The sequence below is a fragment of the Microcaecilia unicolor genome, chromosome 6 (assembly GCF_901765095.1).
Source record: "Microcaecilia unicolor chromosome 6, aMicUni1.1, whole genome shotgun sequence".
NCBI lineage: Eukaryota > Metazoa > Chordata > Amphibia > Gymnophiona > Siphonopidae > Microcaecilia > Microcaecilia unicolor.
This window is the reverse complement of record NC_044036.1, coordinates 334,333,269-334,355,695: the sequence shown is the minus strand read 5'-3', so window position 1 is coordinate 334,355,695 and position 22,427 is coordinate 334,333,269. Positions and strand designations below refer to the sequence as shown.

At 43.9% G+C, this 22,427-nt stretch overlaps 1 protein-coding gene across 2 annotated transcripts; it reads right to left on the bottom strand.

Annotated features, from left to right (window-relative positions):
- Positions 1–3,477: 3,477 nt before the first annotated feature.
- KCNJ2 (potassium inwardly rectifying channel subfamily J member 2) lies at positions 3,478–22,185 on the bottom strand. 2 transcript variants are annotated; one of them, XM_030208516.1, is made up of 2 exons: positions 22,065–22,185; positions 3,478–10,880 (listed from the first exon to the last, which is right to left on the bottom strand). In XM_030208516.1, exon 2 carries the CDS (start codon positions 10,667–10,669, stop codon positions 9,386–9,388), a length of 1,284 nt encoding a protein of 427 aa, XP_030064376.1. In that variant the 5' UTR covers positions 10,670–10,880; positions 22,065–22,185; the 3' UTR covers positions 3,478–9,385. The 2 variants fall into 2 exon arrangements, with proteins under 2 accessions (XP_030064376.1, XP_030064377.1); XM_030208517.1 differs by having other exon boundaries at positions 22,069–22,185.
- Positions 22,186–22,427: the final 242 nt, after the last annotated feature.

Below are 22,427 nucleotides of genomic sequence, written 5' to 3'. Positions count from 1 at the left end.
GATAATCTTGAAGTAATAAATGACTTTCGAATTCCTCAGAGTGAAAAATTGATACAACAAACACCCTCATTCCGTGTTGATTCAGACAGTGGCTTCTTCGCTCCGCCCTACAATCCCTGAGTTATAGCAGGGAGTTACTTTTCATAACACCTCTGGGTTTTCCTTAATATCTTTCTGGCGTCTGGATGAAAAATATTTTCTTTTCCCAAAAGGAAAGGTTGGGGAAGTTTGAAAAGCAATAATGTAGGTTTTCTTAAGGAATGAGCCACGACTCCGGCTCTTTCCTCCTTGCAATCTTCGGCTTTTAAAAAGTGAGGTTATAGTTTTAAAGTTCAAAACAAAATGCACCTTCTAACCACAAACATAAAATCATGAGATGGGCCAAGAGTTTCAAGCAGGTGGGGCTCTATGGTTTGTTTTCTCATTATACTTTCCAACCAGAATCCATCTCAGAGCATAACAACCTCACCCCATCCTTAAACCAGGCAGACCCCAACTCCCACGATCAGCAATACATATCAATCATGAGCATTACTTGCAGGGAGAATCTTTAAAGTAGATACCGGGTTTGATGGACCTTCGGTCTGTCCCAGTATTTTATTTTGTTTTGCTGCATTTATAACCCACATTTTCCCACCCATTTGCAGGCTCAATGTGGCTTACAATATAATACAACTACAATCACATTGATGGAACAGAGAATCAGAGTATACATAACAGATAAGGTGCATAGGAATATTATGGCAATCATATTAACTGAGAAGAATTTCAGAATTATTGCTAGTAAGTATGGGAATGCTTATGTTCTTATAAAAGCAGTTAGCTTAGCAGGGTGTAAAAAAGGTTTGGATAATTTCCTAAAAGAAAAGTCCATAAGCCATTATTAAGATGGATGTGGGAAAATCCAGTGGCGTAGGAAGGGGGGGGTGGGAGGGGCGGTCCGCCTCGGGTGCACGCACTCGGGGGGTGCCGGCCCCGCTGGTTCCCTGCTCCCTCTGCCCTGGAACAGGTTACTTCCTGTTCCGGGGCAGAGAGAGCAGGGAACCAGCGGGACTGTCGTAGCTCCAAGTGACGTGCACTCGGGGCGGATCGGCCCTCCCGCAGGTAAGAATGCGGTCCGGGGAGGTTGCGCCGCAGAGGGGAGGGGTCCATCCGTGCTGCACCCGGGGGGGGGGGGTGCGCAGCGGCTACCCGCCCCGGGTGCCATTAGCCCTCGCTACAGCACTGGGAATTTATTGTACTGTTTTGGGATCTTGCCAGGTACTTGTGACTTGGATTTGGCCACTGCTGGAAACAGAATACTGGGCCTGATGGACCTTCGGTCTGTCCCAGTATGGCAATGTTTTTGTTCTTATGTTTTTATAAAGTGATGGTTAATAAAATCTCTCTTATCATTGCATCTACTGTACATTTGCATCAACCATCAAGGTCATTGAGATTTGCATCTTGTAATACTTTAGATGTTCCATCATTTAAAATGGTATATCTTTATGAATATAGGAATTAGAGTTTTTTTTACATTGGAGGACCAAAGCTTTGGAACTCCTTTAGAAGTAAGGGCCTTGAAGGATTTGAGTGAGTTTTTAAATGTTTCAAGACAGGGATGTTTCAGCGAGCATTTAATCTTCTCACAGGATAATCACTGTTGATTAAGACTGTTGCTCTTTGAAAACAGTTTTACTGCTTTTATTTATTTATTTGCAGCGTTTGTATCCCACATTTTCCCCACACACAAGCAGGCTCAATGTGGCTTACAAGTCAATAAGAAATAGGGTCACTTTTAACCTCACTTTTTAAAAGCCGAAGATTGCAAGGAGGAAAGAGCCGGAGTCGTGGCTCATTCCTTAAGAAAACCTACATTATTGCTTTTCAAACTTCCCCAACCTTTCCTTTTGGGAAAAGAAAATATTTTTCATCCAGACGCCAGAAAGATATTAAGGAAAACCCAGAGGTGCTATAACTCAGGGATTGTAGGGCGGAGCGAAGAAGCCACTGTCTGAATCAACACGGAATGAGGGTGTTTGTTGTATCAATTTTTCACTCTGAGGACGGGAGGGGGTAAATGACCATAGGCGAGGAAATGCATTCCACAATTTGCACACATTGTTATAGAATATGGTACAGTGTGTTTAAATCTATGCCCAGGAGTTTACGCCATGTTTTCATTGGTGTAAATGGATGCATGTATTATTATTATTAATTACATTTGTACCCCGCGCTTTCCCACACATAGCAGGTTCAATGCGGCTTACATAGTAAATAGAATTACAAAGTCTTGAAGGAGAATGTTACAAGTTGTAGTAAACATAGTAGTAGTGGGGTTTTGAGGATATGTAAATTGAGCATGGAGAGGTAAACAAAGATAGGATGAGCAAAAGGAGGGGTAAGGAGTAGGAAGGATGGAGAGGAAGAGATTGAGGAATGAGCATAAGGAGATTGTGAGACATGGTCAAAGGTATAATAATCGTCGGGGCAGGAATCATGTGGGTGGGCTTAAAAAGTTAAGTTGGGTCATTAGGGTAAGCTTTCTTGAAGAGATGGGTCTTCAACATTTTTCTGAATGTAGTTTTATGTGCTGGGATATCAACTAAGCGTATTCTATATACCATGCCTAAATCGGCGTGTCACTTATACAATACGCTTAGGCGGATTTTTTTTTAGCACCCTATATAGAATCCAGCCCTTAGTGGATAAACTGCAACCAAGTCCCAGGAGTGTGCCCGGCGCACAGGGAAATTTTGTGCATGCTATAACCTATCACACAAAATTTACCCACACAGAGGGGGAGAAATTTTAACTATGAAGATTTGCTCGGCTAACTGTCGAAGTCAGCAGAACAAACCACCACTTCTCATGGGCTCCTCACAGACCTTAGGATTTTCAGTGGATCAATGTGGCACTTAACCAATGATGGGTGGCACAGGTGAGCTTGAGAGACCCCCACAGGCCTCTCTCTTTAGATGTCTACAGAAATCTACATTAATGCTCTTCATATATTAAAAATATATATATATATACTAGTATAAAAAAGCCCAGTTTCTGATGCAAATGAAACAGGGGCTAGCAAGGTTTTCTTCTGTGTGCATGTGGGAGTGTGTGTGTCCCTGCCCTCTGCCCTCTCTCCCTTCCCCTGTGCTGTCTGTCCCCTCCCCCCTGAGTCCTTCAGTGTTAAGTTTCCTGCTGTTCTGTGTTTGTGTTAGAGAGATAGTGAGGGCTTCTGCCCTCTCTCCCCTCCCCCCTCTCTGTTACAGAGAGAGCGATTTGGTTTCCTGCTTTGCTGTGTTTTCCTTCACTGTTTGTGTTACAGAGAGAGCGAGGGCGGGGCAGACACTCATGGGGAAACCGGATATCTCTCCCCCTTCACACTTCCAGCTGGAGGCTTCATTTAGAACGTTGGTGGTGCCTTTTATATATAGAGAAGATACATGCCAAGATTCTCATTTTTCTTTTATTTAGAAATAATAAAATAATACATTAATGTATTTATATATATATATATAAAATTCTGTACAATCCATGATCTGTGCAGTACATTTAGGAAGACTTTGATACACAAAAGCTGAAAACAGGACAACCATAAGCACATGAACTGCAAAACTGTGAGATTGTTCAAGAAGAGATGACACATTCTACCTAGCTTTGGGATAATGATGACGCAGCCCTCTCCAACCTTAAATGGCCCAGAGCAGCGGCTGCTTAAAGACATTACAGTACTTATCGTCATTACTCTGCTATCCCAATATTCAAAAGAGATAAACCAAGCATAACATTAGGGGGGAAAAAAAACCTCATGTGAACCTTTTGCCTGTATTCTGGATTTAGTGCAAAGTTTGAAACTCTGTCAACCGTAGTTTCGACGCTGGCCTGCTGCTTACAAGTTCCAGCCTTTTGCTAACTCAGCTGCTCTCTGTCTGTTACCCTGTGTCCAATGCATATTCCCACATTTTTCTCAGAGACACTACAGAGAAATTCCAGCATCAACGTAAACTAGGATTGATTGAAAAAATAGATATTAAATATTGAAAAAGCTACCAAAGTCGTGGGAACAGATTTACACCGCACGTTGCCAGGATCTCTGTTAAAAATTATGCAAAACTTTCTCCCCCCTCTCCCCACCCCCAGTGTGGGGAGAGTTTATAAAGATGTGACAGGCAAGTAAGCTCGTTTCAGAAACACCTTCCCACATGCACCATTTCTCTTGTTCTGTGCAAAGGCATTATCAGAACGTCTCATTCAAGGCATCTTTGATTAAGAAGGATAAAAGCCTCTTGGGAACTGATCTTTCTCTCTTTCTTCCTCCATCAGGCCAGCAACAGAAGAAAAAGGGAGCCATTTCTGTCAGCTCTGCTTATAAAAAAAACAAAAAAATCCAAGAAGCTGTAATTACAGAGAGAGACCTGGTTAATTTGTCACTGATGCATTCAGAGGTGTAGGTAAATGTTTATACTTAACAGGTTAACCATTCTTAGGATCTCTATAAGGACGGCCAGGCATCGGCTTGTAGGTACTCTGTACCCATAACCACGTCACTGATTGAACTGAAGCCAACTGCAGGAGCTTGAATCATTTACATGGATGAAACGCCATCCAAATACTTGCTATTTTAACAGAATACATTTTCACACCCAAAAAAACATTTGGTTTCTATACATGTACGACTTGAACAAGACTAAGTAGAGAGTGTAAGGAAATATAGATATATATATTTCCCATAAATAATTCCATATTACCTATACCAAGATGCTTCCTGGCAGCAAACAATGTATGTTCTTATATATCTTTACTTTAAAATAGTCCCCACAATCTTGTCCATACAGTTCAGGTCACCAGATAGTTTCATGATTTCTCAAACAGTACTGGATTGCCTCCTCTACCTCTGAAGAACGTCTTAACAAATCAGCAGGCGTAACCAGAACCTAATCAGCCTGTCCAAATGGCATAGAGGTAGGCGGCCAATGTTACTCCTACCCTGAAAGTACGCGATATATATATAAAAAAGTGATTCCTGTGTAGAACGTGGGGTGAGGACTAACCCATTCCCCCACTCTGTGCTTCTCTTCCCATCCAGCTCCTGCAGTATCCTCCATACCCTAACCCTTCTCCCTCCGCACCTCTCTCCCCCATCCTCCTTATAAGTGCAAATCTGGTAGTTTCAGGTGTATTTGGTGACATCAAAAGGTTTTCATTTCCAGAAACCTATCCAGCCGCAAACACACATCATATGAGCTAACAGTATTTTAAGCATGGGGAGAGCCAGTAATTGCCTAAATACCAGAAAACTCAAAGGGAAGAAGAAAAAAAAAAAAGAACATTTTCAACCGAACAGAACATGCTTTGAATAAATAAAAAGAACAGTCATTCATAGCCACAGTTAAAACCCGATAAGGCTTCTCAATATCTGCTAACCTGTAGCATGTAGATACCAGCCAGGAAAGACCATCGTACTGAGCTGATACGATCTATGGCATTCTCCTTATCTCCGTACACATATTTACATTTGGCTTTAAATATGAAAATATCTGATAAACTTTATCAATTTTATACTTTAAATACATATTTCTGCAAAACTGTTTTGGGGAAGAAAAAAAGGCCTGCACTAGAAAGTTTTACTTTTTTAGTTCATTATTTTACACCTCCCGAAAATGTGCACAAGCTGCTTTTTATTCAAGTGGCAGCTTTTTTGTTCTATTTGGGACACTCCCGTTGGGTCCTGCTCACTTTACCCAGCCCGGTTTTGCATTTCTAATGAATACTCTTTGGTTTGTATGTATCTTTGCATGAATATCTCAACAGCAGCATACGTCAGCATCCAGTTCATTGCACTGCATGTGAAACCAGATTGGTTTGCTATTCATATATTCCCTCAACTTTTTTGTGGATTAATTTCAATAACAGTGGCCCATCCTCCACCCAGAATGAACTGACAGCCCTAACACTTTCTGGTGTTACTAAATTCCCTTCAAACATGGGGAGAATTGATGTGCAAAAAAATATTACATCCAAAGCAAAAGGTGAGCAAAACAGCATATTCGCCCTGCAAGCTTCATTACTGTTCGTCAACCCTTATTGTATCAGTATTAATCTGTACATATTTTTCCCAGAATTCATCATCGACCTTTATTCAGAAAGGACTTGTCCAAGGAGACAGCCATCAACGGATGTTTCCACAGAAAGTCAAAAAGCGCCAATTTCTAGTGGGATTATTAACAGCGAAAAGAAATGTGGATTTTTCCGGGCACATCTGTAATTAATCTCAGGCATTTCCTTCAGAGAGAGTTAGCAAGGAATCAAAGGCATTCATGGATTTCTATTTCTGGAAGACAGCAGGTAAGTTCAAGTGACAACACAAAAATTAGGGACTGTTCTTTTCCACTTCATTCCTCTGGACAACCCAAATGACAAGTGAGGAAGATTCAGTGCAGCCAGGAAATGAATTGGTTAACATATTAGCGTATTATAGTTTTCTGATCTATTTTCATGCCAAGCGCTTTTTCCTAAGAACTTATCGGCAACCAGTGAAGACATCGTAAGTCCTCTGGTGCTATCATCTGCTCCCAAGAAGCATTCCTAAAGCAGACTCAGCATACACCTGCCTCTTCTGTGCTTCCACCATTACCCCACTGCATCTAATTCAGCTACGAAAGTAAGGTAGGCAAGAGGCAAGAAGCACAAATCGATCTAGGCAGTCCACACTCGCTTCAAGTAATGTTAGCGTTAAATGAATTTGCTGTTGCATGAAGGGCGATTGGACTCCTTGGCAGTGGCAAAATATTGACGCAAGAAACAGTCCAAGCAACGGACACTGCTAAAATACCATCATCGTTAATATTGCACATTCCACTGCCAACAGCAATAAGCCAGTATTAAACTCAGGGGCAGAATGCTGGAGCATGCTGAAGCTAAAAAAGCAAGCCAGTGGGTGTGATGGAGATTAAGTGGTTATTCCAGTTCCCGGGGGAGACAATGGAAAGGTCAGGGTGAGCTCAGAACTTAAGATGTCAGGGAAAAGCTGAAGGTGGCCAAGATTACAGCAGGAAACCAAGAAAGGATACCCATAAGGTTTGGGCTCACGGAAAGAGAGATGAATGTTTCATCAGCGGGGAACCACTTGAAACAGATGTGTAAGGGAGGAAACCCACAGATGGCATGAACCAATACTTTTCACCAGTACCTTGAGGCCTGTGGTGGAGAACTGCACTTGGCCTGGTAGCATGGGGAGGGCAGCTAGGATCATGGATCCTACGTGAATGGAACAAGGAAGCATACCCTACGGAGTGAAGTCAAATCCAGCAAAGTAGGGATGTAGGTCAACCAACTGAGAGGGACTCCAAAAATACATAGCTGTAAGGTCTTTATTGTGAAAACACAGATAGATTGTACCTGTATTTTGACAATAAAGATCTTACACCTATCTATTTTTGGAGTCCCTCTCATTTGGTTGACCTAAGTCCCTACCCTAATTTCCTACATGAGTGGAAGGGGAGGAAGGCTCGTGTACATTCTCCAATATTATGTCTGCCTGTGGTGCAACAGAGTCCAAGCAGGTATCACACGCAGTAAGGTCAGTACAACCATGGAAATCCCATAGCACTATTAAGGAATCTGGTAGCACTACTCTGTTAAACGCCAGAGCTGATGTGTGCTGACTGTACAGGATGGCAGTCACATACAACGCATCTCTAACAAGAAGGAGCCCACATTCAGCCTGGGTAAACAGCTCCTGCACAACCAAACAGGAAACAGTGACAGCTTCAGTGGGTCTGGTCACAGTCTTGTGAGTCCTCCCTGGTGACAGCTCAGTGTTCAGATGCTGACTCAGCTCGAAAAGAGCTTTTAGACAGTGTTTGAGACATGCAATGAAAACAGGTCCTTTGACCTGAGACCGTGCTAGTTGAAGGAAAGCCTGGATTTTGTGTGTGTGTGAGAGTGTGTTCGTGCTGACGCACACATCTACACTTGCATGTGGATTTTCAAAAGTGTGCTCTGTTTCCACACAAATAAAATTCTATAGATACTGAATTCTTTCCGAAGGTGTTCTCACTGGGTAAGGTGTAAACAAGGGCCACTCTACAGCTGAGGTCCACACTGTTTGTCAGCTGCTTGCTGTAGTTCGTAAGCTCCCCAGTGCAAAACTGTGCAAGGTCTTTGGTAATTCTGTTACATTGTCTAGCTTACAGATGAACTAGATATTAAAAATAGAATTTCTTAAAAGAAGGCTATTTGGCCTGAGTTATATAATGTCCTTCTTGTTCCTGGAAGAGAACGTAATCCTAGCTGACAAGATACTGGCCTTTTACATTTGAAATACAAAGAGAAGTGAGAAGTGGACCAATGACTCAAGAGACAGGGACTCAGATACGTTCTTTCGTTGCTTGCTCTAAAGGTCTTTCTCAAGACCATCAATATCGGTTCCCTTGTGGAATTTCCTTTGCCCACAGATGCTACCGAGACTCCTGAGGCAGGCCTGTGGCCGAAACACAGATTCATGTCGAGTCTACAATAAAGATTTTCGTACTTGATTTTGTAGTCCCGGTCTCCTGAGTCATTGGTCCACTTCCCACTTCTCTTTGTAGCTGTTCATTTCATGGGATTTTGACGTTCGTCCACCTTGGTGGACTGCCTGTCTTTACCCCCTTTTCCATTTCAATTCATTGTGCGCTTGGCAGCTTTCAGCCAAATGTTTGCCACTTATAGCGGATATAAATCCCAACACTTTACTTTTAAATTATACAATGTAAAAATAAAATAAAATTAAAAAAAAAAAACCTACACTGCAACCCAAATGACAGTTTCGCATCTACATAGATAGTAGCAGCTTTGGAACGAAGACAGAGCTTTGTCTGTTAACTATGCCATTAAAAACATTCTTGTTCCTCATAATTAGAAATCGTATTGAACAGTCAAAAACCAAACCAAGCTTGCCTGCAAGTTCAAGTTTTGTCAAAAGTAACAAAAAAAACACATAATTTACTCTACATTGTTAAGTGTGTGGTGGCCATATATTTCCAGGTCAGTGGAGACAGGCCTATCCAGTTCTGAGTTTGCCCAATGGCATGCATGGAGCTCTCATTGGGAAATACATCTCCCTGCATGCAATGGGGTAACATTAGGCCTGGCTCTGTTTGTCCCCCTTGATATGGAACTGTATGAGCACCCAATATATGTGCGCCTTCTGGTCTGGTGTAGGCAGGGTTAGTGCTGTTATCTTCCATTCTGCTGTCTGCCCCTCGTTTCTGCCAGAGGCGGACTGTCCTTCTCTGCATCACTCCGATGCTTCTCTTCCACGGTACCATCGTCGGAAAAACTGCTTTATTTTTGGGCCCACTTTCAGCTTAATGTGCCTGTGGCTGACAGACTTCATGAGTGCAAGTTGACACTAGCTGAGTCATATCTCGGATTCTCGTCTTAAAGGCCTGGGCTCCAAGGGCACCACGGCCTGTAAGTGATGGTGGTCTACATCAGGCTGCGTGTCAGTGCTTGTACTCTCGGGCATCCCGTTGTCGCTGTCATCCTCTTTGCTGGCCAGTGCCACTTCATTCTCATAGCAAAAAGAGTTTGGATTGGAGAGAAGGTACTTCTTCTCCGCCAAGTCTCTGGCACTGCAAAGAGGTGTGTTGGGCACTTCGTAGGTTTTGTGGAACCGAGAATAATCCACTTTGTAATAGTTCTTTTCTTCAAAAAGCACAGGCTCATATCGGTGGCCCCAAAGTATTTCATTTGCTAGGTAGGAGCTACGACACTGAGTTGTCATTGCAGTGGCTTCCACCATTCCCTCTAATATTACTACAATTTCAAAGTCTGAATTGTCCAAGTCTTGTTTACTTAAATCATACAATGGACTTTCTTCATCAATTTCATGGACAATTGTAATTGGAGAGACCAGAAATATACGGTCTATCCCACTGTCAAACCCAACATTGATATCTATTTGATCCAAGGGGATGTATTCTCCTTCAGATGTGATTCTGGATTTCAGCAGCTGAGCTCGGACATGGGCCTCCACCAAGTGGCTTTTCCGCAGATTTCCGACACGCCACATCAAGCAGAGCTTTCCATCTCTCATAGCAATCACTGCATTGTCACTGAACACCAGCGTTTCGTTTCTTTTTTTGGGCTTTGCCATCTTGGCCATGACAGCGCCAATGATGAATGCATCAATAATGCAGCCCACTATTGACTGGAACACGACCATGAATACAGCGATGGGACACTCATCGGTGACACACCTGAAGCCATAGCCAATAGTTGTTTGTGTCTCAATGGAGAAGAGAAAAGCTGCTGTAAAACTTCTGACTTGAGAAACGCAAGTTTTGTAGTTCTCTTGAGCATCTAAGTCTCCATGAAACAGAGCGATAAGCCAGAACACACAACCAAAGAAAAGCCAAGACAAAATGAAAGCCAGGCAGAAGATGACCAGCATCCATCGCCAACGAATGTCTACACACGTTGTAAAGATGTCCGACAAGTAGCGCTGCCCTTTTTCACTAACGTTGACAAACTGGACATTGCAGTGACCGTCCTTCTTGACAAAGCGGCTCCGGCACTGCTGCCTGGTGTGTACCTTGGTCTTCCCGTTCCCGTAGCCATTGGCAACTGCCATGGTTGCCAGCTTCATCCCGTCCTCTTCCGACGACACAATGCTGTAGCGATTGGTTCGCACACTGCCCATCACTACTGCTGTGGACTGCGGTTCTTCTGCTTTAGAAAACAGTCTTAGTTTCTGCAAAACCCTTTGGAGGAACAGTTTTGAAAGTTCTAGGGAAACACAGCCAGGAAAGAAATGAGCAGAGAGCAGTGTCTCCTAAAATCCCTTGGCTCTACCGAGGACTGTCTTCTGACATGTGCAGGTAGTTTGTCCTCTGTCATAGAAAAGACATGTCCTGCAAGGAAGAAAAAAAAACTTTGTGTTAGAACACAATTAACAAAAGCATAAATCTCCTTCCATTACTACTCTTACCTGCAAACAACAATTTTAGCAGATTAATAAGAAGTAAGGAAATACCCCATTCTACTCCAGAAATATTAAGCATCCGTAAACAAGGTTACTATTGCCTGTGTATACCGCAATCGTGAAATCTGTTAATTTTATTTTTGTTTCAGAAAATTAGATGCAAACGGGCACAACTTTTTTTTTCTTTAGCAGAATCTGTCAAGCTACAAGCAAGAACTAAAATGCTTTTTTTTTTTTTTAGCTTTGTGCTAGAAAAAAGATGGTGCCCTATGTGCTAGAAACAGGCTCTTTTATGCCTCCGTTCTGTAGTTCTATACTGGAATGCAGCGGCGTAGCAAGGGCGGGGTGGTAGGGGCGGTCCACCCCGGGTGCACGCTGCTGGAGGGTGCAGAGAGCAGCCGCGCGCCTGTTTGCTCCGCTGGTTCCCTGCTTCCTCTGCCCCGAAACAGGTTACTTCCTGTTCCGGGGCAGAGGGAGCAGGGAGCCAGTGGAGCCGACAGGCGTGCGGCTGTTCTCTGCACCCTCTAGCAGCCAAGAATGCACCCGGGGAGGGGGAGGGCTTGATGCACCGGGGAGGGGGGTGTCATTGCGCCGGGGGGTGTGTGTGTCATGCTGCACCTTGGGGGGACGGACGCCGCTGTACCTGTGGGGGGGGGGGGGGGCAGCGGCGATCTGCCCCGGGTGGCAGCCGACCTAGGATCACCACTCATTGTGCCGGGGGGGGGGGGGGGTCGTGCTGCACCCTGGGGGGACAGACGCTGCTGCATCCGTGGGTGGGGGTGTGCAGTGGCGATCTGCCCCGGGTGGCAGCCAGCCTAGGATCACCACTCATTGTGCCGGGGGGGGGGTGTCGTGCTGCACCCTGGGGGGTCGGACGCCACTGCACCTGTGGGGGGGGGGTGCAGCGGCGATCCGCCCCAGGTGGCAGCCGACCTTGGATCACCACTGCTGGAATGTATTTACCAGTGTCCCATGTATACCATTCCTACAGGGCAGTGGGCTCCCAAACCTGATCCTGGAGGCACCCCAGCCAGTCAAGTTTTCAGGATATCCACAATGAATATTCATGAGAAAGATTTGCATGTGCATTACCTTGATTGTAAGGGATCTCCCAGGAAATGGCCATTTCCTCCCAGAAAAAAAAGCACCTTTTACCAGTGGCAATACAAGGAGAACTCAGTATGAGGCAAACCTATGTGCTGACACCACGGAAAGGAACCCTTTTACCACCATCTGATAAAAGCATCCCTATATTTTGGAGGCCAGGAAAGATGTAAACAACTGTATTCAGAGTCTTTTACTAAACCATGCAAGAGATTACCGGCCCAGCAGTGCTGAGAAACGAGCTTCGTTGGCATTGACACGCAGTTTAGTAAAAGAGGTCCTCAGGGTTGTTTTTTTTTTCCAAATACAGAGAGAATGGTAGATAAATCTGAGTAAATCTTGTCCTTATTCTGAATTAAAATAATGATAACCTTAGTTCAATGGTAGGGGTTTTTTTTTCCCCTTCTGCAAAATAAATTACACCCTGATACCTCAGCTTTAAGACCTTGAGCAACACTACAACTTTTGCCTTTATAAAGTCAATCCCATGTCCGGTTATACAGGGGCGTAGCCAGACACCCAACTTTGGGTGGGCCTGGGCCCAAGATGGGTGGGCAGAAGAACTCCGCCCTGTCCCTCAAGTGGTTTGGTCTTCTCTCTCTTGCCTGCATACCATATGGTCTCTCAAACATCCCCCCCTCCCCCACATACCTTTTAAATAGCAGATTTTCACCGGCAATGAGCAGCAACTAATACACACTGCTCATGTTGGCCCCACAGCCTTCCCTCTGATGCAACTTCCTGTTTCCACCTAGGCAGAAATACATCAGAGGGAAGGCTGTGGGGCCGGTGCGAGCAGTATGTATGTCACTGCTCACTGCAGGTGAAGATCTGCTACTTACAAGGTATGCAGGAGGGACAGTTGTTGGGAGTTTTTGGCTGGTGGGGCTTGAGGATCCCTGCCAGCCACATCATAGGTGTGCTACTACTAGGTGGGCCTGAACCCAAAGTGAGTGGACCTGGGCCCACCCAGGCCCACCCTTGGCTACGCCACTGGTCCAGTAGCTGACAGAGCCTCCAAGCTATCATAGCCCTGTCTCAAAAGCAGTCATCACTGTTCTGGTTTAAGCATGACGCAACGATGCTGCCACCAGTCTACTGAGCTGCAAGAACGAAATACTACGGCATAATTTGGGGTTCATTTATTTGTTTTGCCTGCCTCCTAGGTTGGAAAATATTTAGAACACCACCTACTGTCATGAATAACTGGAAGGGACCACAGCTGCAGGGCTGAAGGCTTATCCCTCCCCACCCCCCCCCCCCCGGGTTTTATATATGGCACTGAAAGTTGAACACTCAAATTTGTGCATATGACCAAGACTGCATGCAAATTAATTCAGTAACGAGCCCATAAATAGCAGTAATTGGGTGCTAACAACCAATTACTGAAGTTAATTGCACTCATTAAAATGTGTACACGAATCTGGCTGTGCCCTATTCTATAAGGCACATAAGCACATAATATAAGCACATAAGCATCGCCACGCTGGGAAAAGACCAAAGGTCCATCAAGCCCAGCACTCTGTCTCCGACAGCGGCCAATCCAGGCCCCAAGAACCTGGCAAAAAAACCCAAATTTAATAACGATCAATGGACTTTTCCTTCAGGAATCTGTCCAGACCCCCTTTGAACTCAGCAAGGCCAGCTGCCGCCACTACCTTCTCCGGCAATGAGTTCCAGGGTCTAACTACGCGCTGAGTAAAGAAAAACTTTCTCCGATTTGTTTTAAGCCTACCACATTCTAATTTCATCTTGTGTCCCCTGGTTCTATTATTGTTAGAAAGTGTAAACAAACGCTTCACATGGGACCTAGTGCATAACTGAAAAGGGGGCATGGACATGGGCGCAGCAGGGCCATTCTGAAAAGTTACATGCATAGTTACAGAATACTGCCTGAACGTGTCATGGGTCATGGGGTAACGGTTTACGTCACTGATAGTCCGTAAGTTGAAAAAGGGAAGTCTACCACTGAAATGAGAAATTGAGATCCTTTAAAGAGCAATTGTGAAATGTGGCCATGTCAGGACCCAAAAATCTACATTTCATTAAGTTACAGTAAGTACTTTGTGTTTTGTTTTAAAAAGCACATTGCACATGTTGACACATATATATTTGAAATGTGAAACGATTAGATGCCTGAAGTCGCAGTTTAAGGCCAGCTGGTCTGTGACAGTCCATCTGAGAACATATGAGCACAATAAAAAAAAATTTAAAAATAGATTTTGGAAGATTTGATGATGGTTTACTTGTAACATATTCTACTACATGGGATATATTTGGTAAGTGACCAAATTTTGAGTGCCATTTATAGATTTTTCCCCTTAATGTACAACCCAAGTAAAAGACAGTTCCTCTGATTGCTTTGCCCCCCTCCCCCCCCGCCCCCCCCCCCCCCCCCCCCCCCCCCCGCACACACACACAAATTACCCTCATTAACCTTGATTCCATGGTGGAGGAGGGGGAGCTGAGTGATGACCCAAGCAACAAGTGTAACTGTAGCACAATGGCTGGAACTTCCTAGCGTCTTCCTTCATGAAGGGTAACTTCCTAGTTTCCTTGGCCCCAGCCATCTAGAGGATCTAAACGAATAACGTTCAAGCTGACTAGCAGCCATTTTACATTATATCATTTTGCATTATTGCTGGTATTAAAAATAAACCTCTTAGGCCACTGGCACAATACAATGTAGCTGAGGTTTTATCCGAATCACCCTTTTACAGATAATATGAAAAGTGGCATTTAAGGCATAAACCCTATAGGAAAGATGAGCTAACAAGAATATTAATCCTCATGATTATGCAAATTGGTTACATCAGAAACTTGATACTGAAATATCAAGCATAGAATCCGAAAAGTTATACCCACACCAAAACCAAGACAAGAACCAGAGACTCAAGACTGGATTTCATTCCATATAGCGGAGAAGAGAATGATAGAAAAATTGGTGATGAGCCTACTACCAACGAGAGCCCAGGCAGATCCCTGCTTGTCAATAATATTCAGGTTAATGCCAGAGATAATTGTCCCATTCCTGACAAATAATCTAGTGAGCAAATTGCTACAGGAAGGCATGCTAACAGATACGTTTAAAAAAGCAACCGTGAAACCACTTCTAAAATAAACAACACTTGACCCCAAAATAGTGAATGACTACAGACCAATGTCCGTGCTCCCATTCTTGGCAAAAGTCATTGAGAAAGCAGTGCTATACCAGCTAATGGAGTTTGTTGAAGAAAATCACCTGCTAAATGACTTTCAATATGGGTTCAGACTCAACCATAGTTTTGAATTCTTACTGCTATCGATGCTAGATTAACTAAGGATCAGAAAGGGCCAGAACACGAACTTCTGTGTTGTCATACTCAACACTGCATCAGCCTTCGACACATTGACCATCAGCTCCTAATCAACATGCTATCAGGGGGTCAAGTCCTATCCTGGTTTCTCTCTTACCTTCAGAACTGAAAATTTCATGTAAGAGTGGATGACTCTGTCTCCAACAGCTTTCCAATCATGTGTAGTGTACTGCAAGGGTCAACCCTATCAGCGGCACTGTTTAACTTATTCGTAGTGTCTCTGGGAAATGTCTTACAAGAATTACACATATTGTATAGAATATATACAGATGACGTACAATTAATGACCCCAGTTAAAAACAATGACCATGGCTTACTGCTAAGAATGAAAAAGTCTTCGACAGAATTGTTGGCTGGATGAAACAAGCTAAAATGTCATTACATGTTGCAAAGACAGAAATACCTTAGGTTTGCAGAACCCTTGACCCATCTCTACTGACAATGTTTGAATATCAAGGTGAGAAAATGTCCATGAAGCCCTTTGTCTATAATCTGGGAGTTTTCCTAGACACCAATCTGACAATGCAAAAACATAGAGATCATATAATCACAACGCCTTCCTTTCAACTTGCGAACGATTGTCCAGAGCTTGATACTAACTAAAATTGATTACTGCAACTCGCTATTCCTAGGTATACCAGCTTCCCAAATGCAAGCTCTACTGGTCATCCAAAACGCAGCTCCACGATTGATCATGGGAATCTCAAAGTCTGAACACATCACTCCAACATTTAAAAGAAACCTGCATTGGCTTCCTGTACCAGAGTGCTATTCAAGATTCTTGTGCTGACACATCAATGTTAATTTGGGGCAATCCCAGCCTACTTCCGAATGCCCTGCCATCATACCAACTGAAACAAACACTACGTTCCGAGACATCCAATCAACTATGCTTACCTTCTGCAAAATCATATAACTACATTGAGACAAAACTACGAGCCTTCTCCTTCACTGCCCCAGCTCTGTGGAACGCTCTATCAGGATACCCGAGAACATGTGAAGACACCCAACGATGCAACTGTTTACTAAAAACGCATCTATTTGTAAAAGCCTTCTCACCCACATGAAGACCTTTCTGTTTAACCCCTCTCTTAATTTACACTTAACTCCTATCTTGATCCTGTACTTATTACCAGCTTCACCCGCTCATCCAATCACGTTTCCTCGCCTCACAATGGCAAGTGCTACCCTAGTAAACCACATATGGTTTCTGTCTAAAACCATGTATCTGAACTAGTTAACATAGTACCGAGAGTAACATAGTAGATGACGGCAGAAAAAGACCTGCACAATCCATCCAGTCTGCCCAACAAGATAAACTCATATGTGCTACATTTTGTGTATACCTTACCTTGATTTGTATCTGCCATTTTCAGGGCACAGACCATAGAAGTCTGCCCAACACTAGCCCCGCCTCTCAACCACCGGCTCTGCCACCCAATCTCCGCTAAGCTTCTGAAGATCCATTCCTTCTGAACAGGATTCCTTTATGTTTATCCCACGCATGTTTGAATTCCGTTACCGTTTTCATCTCCACCACCTCCCGCGGGAGGGCATTCCAAGTATCCACCACTCTCTCCGTGAAACAATACTTCCTGACATTTTTCTTGAGTCTGCCGCCCTATAATCTCATTTCATGTCCTCTAGTTCTACCGCCTTCCCATCTCCAGAAAAGGTTTGTTTGCGGATTAATACCTTTCAAATATTTGAACGTCTGTATCATATCACCCCTGTTTCTCCTTTCCTCCAGGGTATTCATGTTCAGGTCAGCAAGTCTCGTTAAACCCTTGTATGTGAATATTGTCTAAGACCATGTACGTGTCAAACATTTAATCTATGTGTGTGAACCCTGTTACCCACCTTGGATAAAGGCGGGATACAAATGTAGTAAATAATTAATTCATTACTTAATTAATAGATTTAAATATTTTCTTTAAAAATTCCTATACATCCACTACAGACTGGTTTGTTTTCAAAAACTGGTATGAACCCAATTTTTGCGTCTGCACAAAACCTAAATAAACAATCTAACTAAGCTACAAAAGTAAAAATAATTTAAATTAAGCTTGGAACATTTTAAATAGTTAGGGTCCTTTTACTAAGCTGCGTAGGCGCCTACGCACGCCCAAGATGTGTCAATTTTGACTTACTGCCCGGCTATCACATGGCCCTTGCAGTAATTTCATTTTTGATGCGCATCCACTAGGTGTACCGGAAAATATTTGTATTTTTATTTTTGTTACATTTGTACCCCGCGCTTTCCCACTCATGGCAGGCTCAATGCGGCTTACATGGGGCAATGGAGGGTTAAGTGACTTGCCCAGAGTCAAACCAATGTGGCCGCGCAGGCTTCTACATGGAATGTTGGCTAGTGGAATAGCAACATTCCATGTAGAATCTCCAATAGTATCTATTTTATTTTTGTTACATTTGTACCCTGCGCTTTCCCACTCATGGCAGGCTCAATGCGGCTTACATGGGGCAATGGAGGGTTAAGTGACTTGCGTGGGCAGTAATTGGGCGGTAATTGTCATTCTACACGTGTAGACCATTACCGCTCAGTTACCTTGCGAGACCTTACCACTAGGTCAATGGCTGGCGGTAAGGTCTCAGACCCAAAGTGGACGTGCAGCAATTTTCATTTTGCTGCACGTCTATTTTCGACAAAAATGTTAAAAAGGCATTTTTTACAGGTGCGCTAAAAAATGATTCTGCACGCAACCAACGCACGCGTCTACACTACCGCAGACCACTTTTCAGCGCTCCTTTGTAAAAGGGTCCCTTAAGTAGTTCATCAATTTGCTAACACAAATACTTAAATCCAAAATGCTGCAGGTCTTAAGTCTTTCCAAGATGTCCCCAAGAGTTTGAGTGCCTTAACACACTGTCCAACAGAAAACTATATATATGTCCCCAAAAACTTCTCCCCTTCCACACACCCATGCTACTCTCTAAATCAGAATAAATGTACCAAAGTCATTCTTCTTGCCTCATGCATTGTCAGTTATTATGCAAGAACTTGACTCAACGCTATTTCCTGAAATTAACTAATAGTTAAAATCAGTAGTGCCTGCTATATTTTGGGCAACTTTTAGGAGATGGTCAGTTTTAAATATAGCTTTTGGTTTCTTGTAAAAAGGAACTGTACGGTTTGCCTCTGCTTACACCTGCTTCCCATACTTTTGCTGGCACTAGGGGAAACTCACTTTTTCAGAACAGAAACATTCAAATAAGCTCATTGCAGCTGTAAATCTGTAAAAGAATGCCGTTCCCTCGATTAAGATGCATTTCTGCTCGATCTAGAGCAGATACATGCTTGATTAGAGAAGAAAATATGAAACATGGCAAAATACGAATATTCTAGGCATAATCTAAAAAAAACCCCAAAACAACTCTGTTGGGCCATGATACTGTATTCTGTTTGTCTTATGACTAATTGGTTTGTAAGCAATGCATAATACATGGTGCTCTGTCAAACTTCCTGTGCCTGGCAAGTTATATTTTTGGTGTAAGTTACTGGCAGGGACCAACCAAGAAAGATTCGCTAGACCTTTTTTGCATTTTGAAGGGTTTCAGGAAGGCGAGTCCTCCAGAAAAAATCCTTAGCAGGCCTTTGACTGTACAAAACTGAAGCTGTATTCCCAAGACCTACATCTATTAATAACCTTCCTCTGGGGTCCAGAAATAAGCACGAAGAGGTGCCAGAGGTGCCCAACGACTCCTGTCTCTTCCACAGGTAAGATTTGCCCTCGGTGTGTGCAGGAACTTCTGCTTTCCATTCTGCCCAGGTGCCTTGCCCCGTCTCGACTAGGATTGCAATTTAAATAGCCCAGTTATAGCCACAAGGTATCTTTTTTTGTTGTTGTTGTTTTTCCTCGGGTTTATGGATTGCACCTTGGACGTTTGTCAAACAAAACCTGATTGTCCGTACTGTAAAAGTGTTTTCGCAAACTAATTCTCGTGTTTCTTGTATTGAGTCACCGCACACTGCCAACCCCTTTGGAAACTGGCATTCAACAAAGCTTTTAATAACAGAAGGCAACAAACCCGTTATGCACTTCCTTTTTTTTTTTTTTTTCTCCAAGAATGAAACAATAGCTCTTTTGCAAACATTCAGGGCTTTATCACAGGCTGGGCAACTGCAGTATTTCCCCGTCTAACCTGTTCTGCAGAGCAGTAAGGCAGTGGTAGAGCAGACTGGTGGTTAAAACAGTGAGACCAAGTGGAAAGCAGTGACTGACTTAAAGCTTTCCTCAGGTACAAAACGTAAGGGTCAATGCACTATCCAGCGGGACTTTCAGAGGGTTAATGACCTGTTTTTCTGCAAAAGTTTGCTACGGATGTAAATCAACCCTTAGCAAATGTCACCAAAGGGGTGGCCATCAAAAGATAATCACACCTCACTGAAGTATAGTTTTGTTTTGGGGCATTTTGCAGTGCCAGGGTCCATAAAATGCATAATGAACTGCTTTGCATGTTTTTGTATCACAGCTGCTCATTACTAATGAATTTAAATAAATTTAGGGGAATAGAGGGCTATTGTGTAAGCAGAGAAAGCCACACTTTGCAAACTTTTGATTGTAAACACTCTGAGGCACGGAAAGTACATAGGTAGGTGTCCTTCAGCTCAAATCTGGAAAGTGCAATCATTAACCCTAAAAATCCAGTACAGTTGGCTTAATGTTTTTTTCTGGAGAAATGTATGTAATCTAGGAAGGTTTCTTGCAGATTAAAACCTTCATTCCCCCCCCCCCCCCCCCCCCCCCACACACACACACAAAAAACCAGAATCTCACCATCCACCTGTTGCCTATCTTTGATAGTTTGCTGTCTCTAAATATTACCAGAGCATAACATTGGGGGTCGTTGTCTTCCAAGGCTGGAAATTAAAAAAAAAAAAAAAAAGTCGTAAAGGATTCTTTAAGCCACTCTCTATAGGAAACAAATGTGCATTGCTAAACTGCCAAAGGGACCTTTGACATTTTGATGGTTTCCAACAGCCTCACTGGAAGTAGCGGGAGCTCGTCCTGAGCGGAATGTGTTGGGGGGAGGGGAGGGGGCTGGGTGACAGGCGGGCAGAGGCAGCCTGGAGGAGCGCTCGGAGTTGCCAGTCCTTCAGCTGATGTCACCCAGTCCCCGCTGCCGCTGCTACCCAGGTTGCCATGAGAGCCCGGAGCTGCGGCGGCACAGCCTGTTCCCGAGCTGCGCCTGCTCTGCCCTCTGCGAGCTCGGCCGCACTGAGCGGTCTGCGCAGAGAACAGCAAGGCAGCGTCCAAAGTTTTTTCCCCTTCCTCTTTCTTTTTATTGGCCCAGACGGTCCATGGGGGAAAATGTGCCGGGTTTCTCATCCCCCATCTCTAGGACCTCGGAAAGTTTGTTTTGTTTTGTTTCTTGGGGGGGGGATCGCGCGTCCGTCCTAACCAGAATTTGTTTCCTACAGATTTGACCTTCATTCCCCCCCCCCCCCCTAACTTTTTAAATGTCAATTTGACAACTCATTAACTTGTTGTTGTTGTTTTTCCAAATTCGGGAGAGTAATTCTCCAGTGCAAAGCAGAGTATTTTTTTCCCCTTTAACAGAGGAGCTAAATAACCGATTTAACCAAATATACATAAAATAACACTGCGCTCCATAGGGATGCAACACTTTTTTTTCCCTAGCTGATGACAAAATGCAATAGATTTACCGCCTCCAGGGAGAGCAGGTTAAATGCTGGCAGGATGCACGGATCGAAAACAAACCAGTGTGTGAGGAATACGTTTTAAAATAAACAGAGGAAGACAATCAAATAGAGCCAGAAAGGGGGAAACAGGAGAAAGAAACATGCTTCTTCCCTGGGTTTATCAAGTTGATATGATAGTGCAGAATTAATTAATTATTTTGGTAGGATTTATTAAACCTCCTTTGATTATAAACGGGCATCAGCGCACTTGCAATAGCCGGATAAAGATTGCGTTGCTATAGCGGTTTCATGATAACCCTCTGCTATTTCCTATCTGTCATTTTTTTCTCAACTGTCTTGAAACCAGTTAATATGATGTAATCGGCCAAGAGAACAAGTCTTCCAACCACATCGGTCCCATCCAGGCTTTTTGTTTTGTTTTTTACCTCAAAACGTTTGCCCAAGTTACTGTCACGCATTCTTTTTTAAAGTGGTACATGCATGCTGGAAAATTGGGGGTTACGGAATACTTTTCCGGGCCATTTTCAAAGCCACGTCCAGTCGCCTAATCGTTACAGAAGGTGGGGACGGCGCGGATTTCTTGCTCTCTTGAAACCGACTGGCCCCAGGCAGCCGAGAAGAAATGTTCACATTTTCAGTCCGCAGCTGATGCTGGTGGGAAAGTTTTAGGAGCTCAAACAGACGCAGCAGAGAGAATTTCAACCCTTCCAAGTATGCGTCTGTATTTTTAACCGCGGAATTAGATCCGTATCAGAAAATAAACGGTGACCCGTCCCTGTCTGAATGACGTCTTTAAATCCTAGTTCCCTTTGCTCCCTTTCCACCCCCCCCCCCCCTTGCTAAAATGCAGAGTTGACAGCAACTAGCCGGTCTGTAAACCACAATATTGAATTCACCGTCCGATCCATGCAGAAAGAAATATATAAATATTCCGGAGGAGGGAGGGGAGGTGAAAAATAGATGCACTTACCTACTGCTGGGTGTAAAGGGGGCTTAGACGTGAAGAGTAAGATCCTGCAAATTGAGAACTTGAGCTGCAAAATCCCAAATTTGCTCTCTCCCCAGCTTTGCGCCCGAGTTCCTGTCTTCCTCACAATCCCTCATTTGAGTTTCTGCCTGTGCTCGCCTCTGCCATGTGATTTTAAATAAGAGCCGCTTCTCTCCGCCCCATTCCCTCCCCCTGCCCAACAGGCAGGAGACGGGGGCGGGGCCGGGGAGCCGGCAGTGCACGGGAGGGAGGTGGAGAGGAGGGGGCTTCCCCGATCTGCCTGGCCTGCGAGGGAGACCCTTCCCCCGCCCACCCCCTGCTTCTCAGTTTCGCTTTTTAGCTACT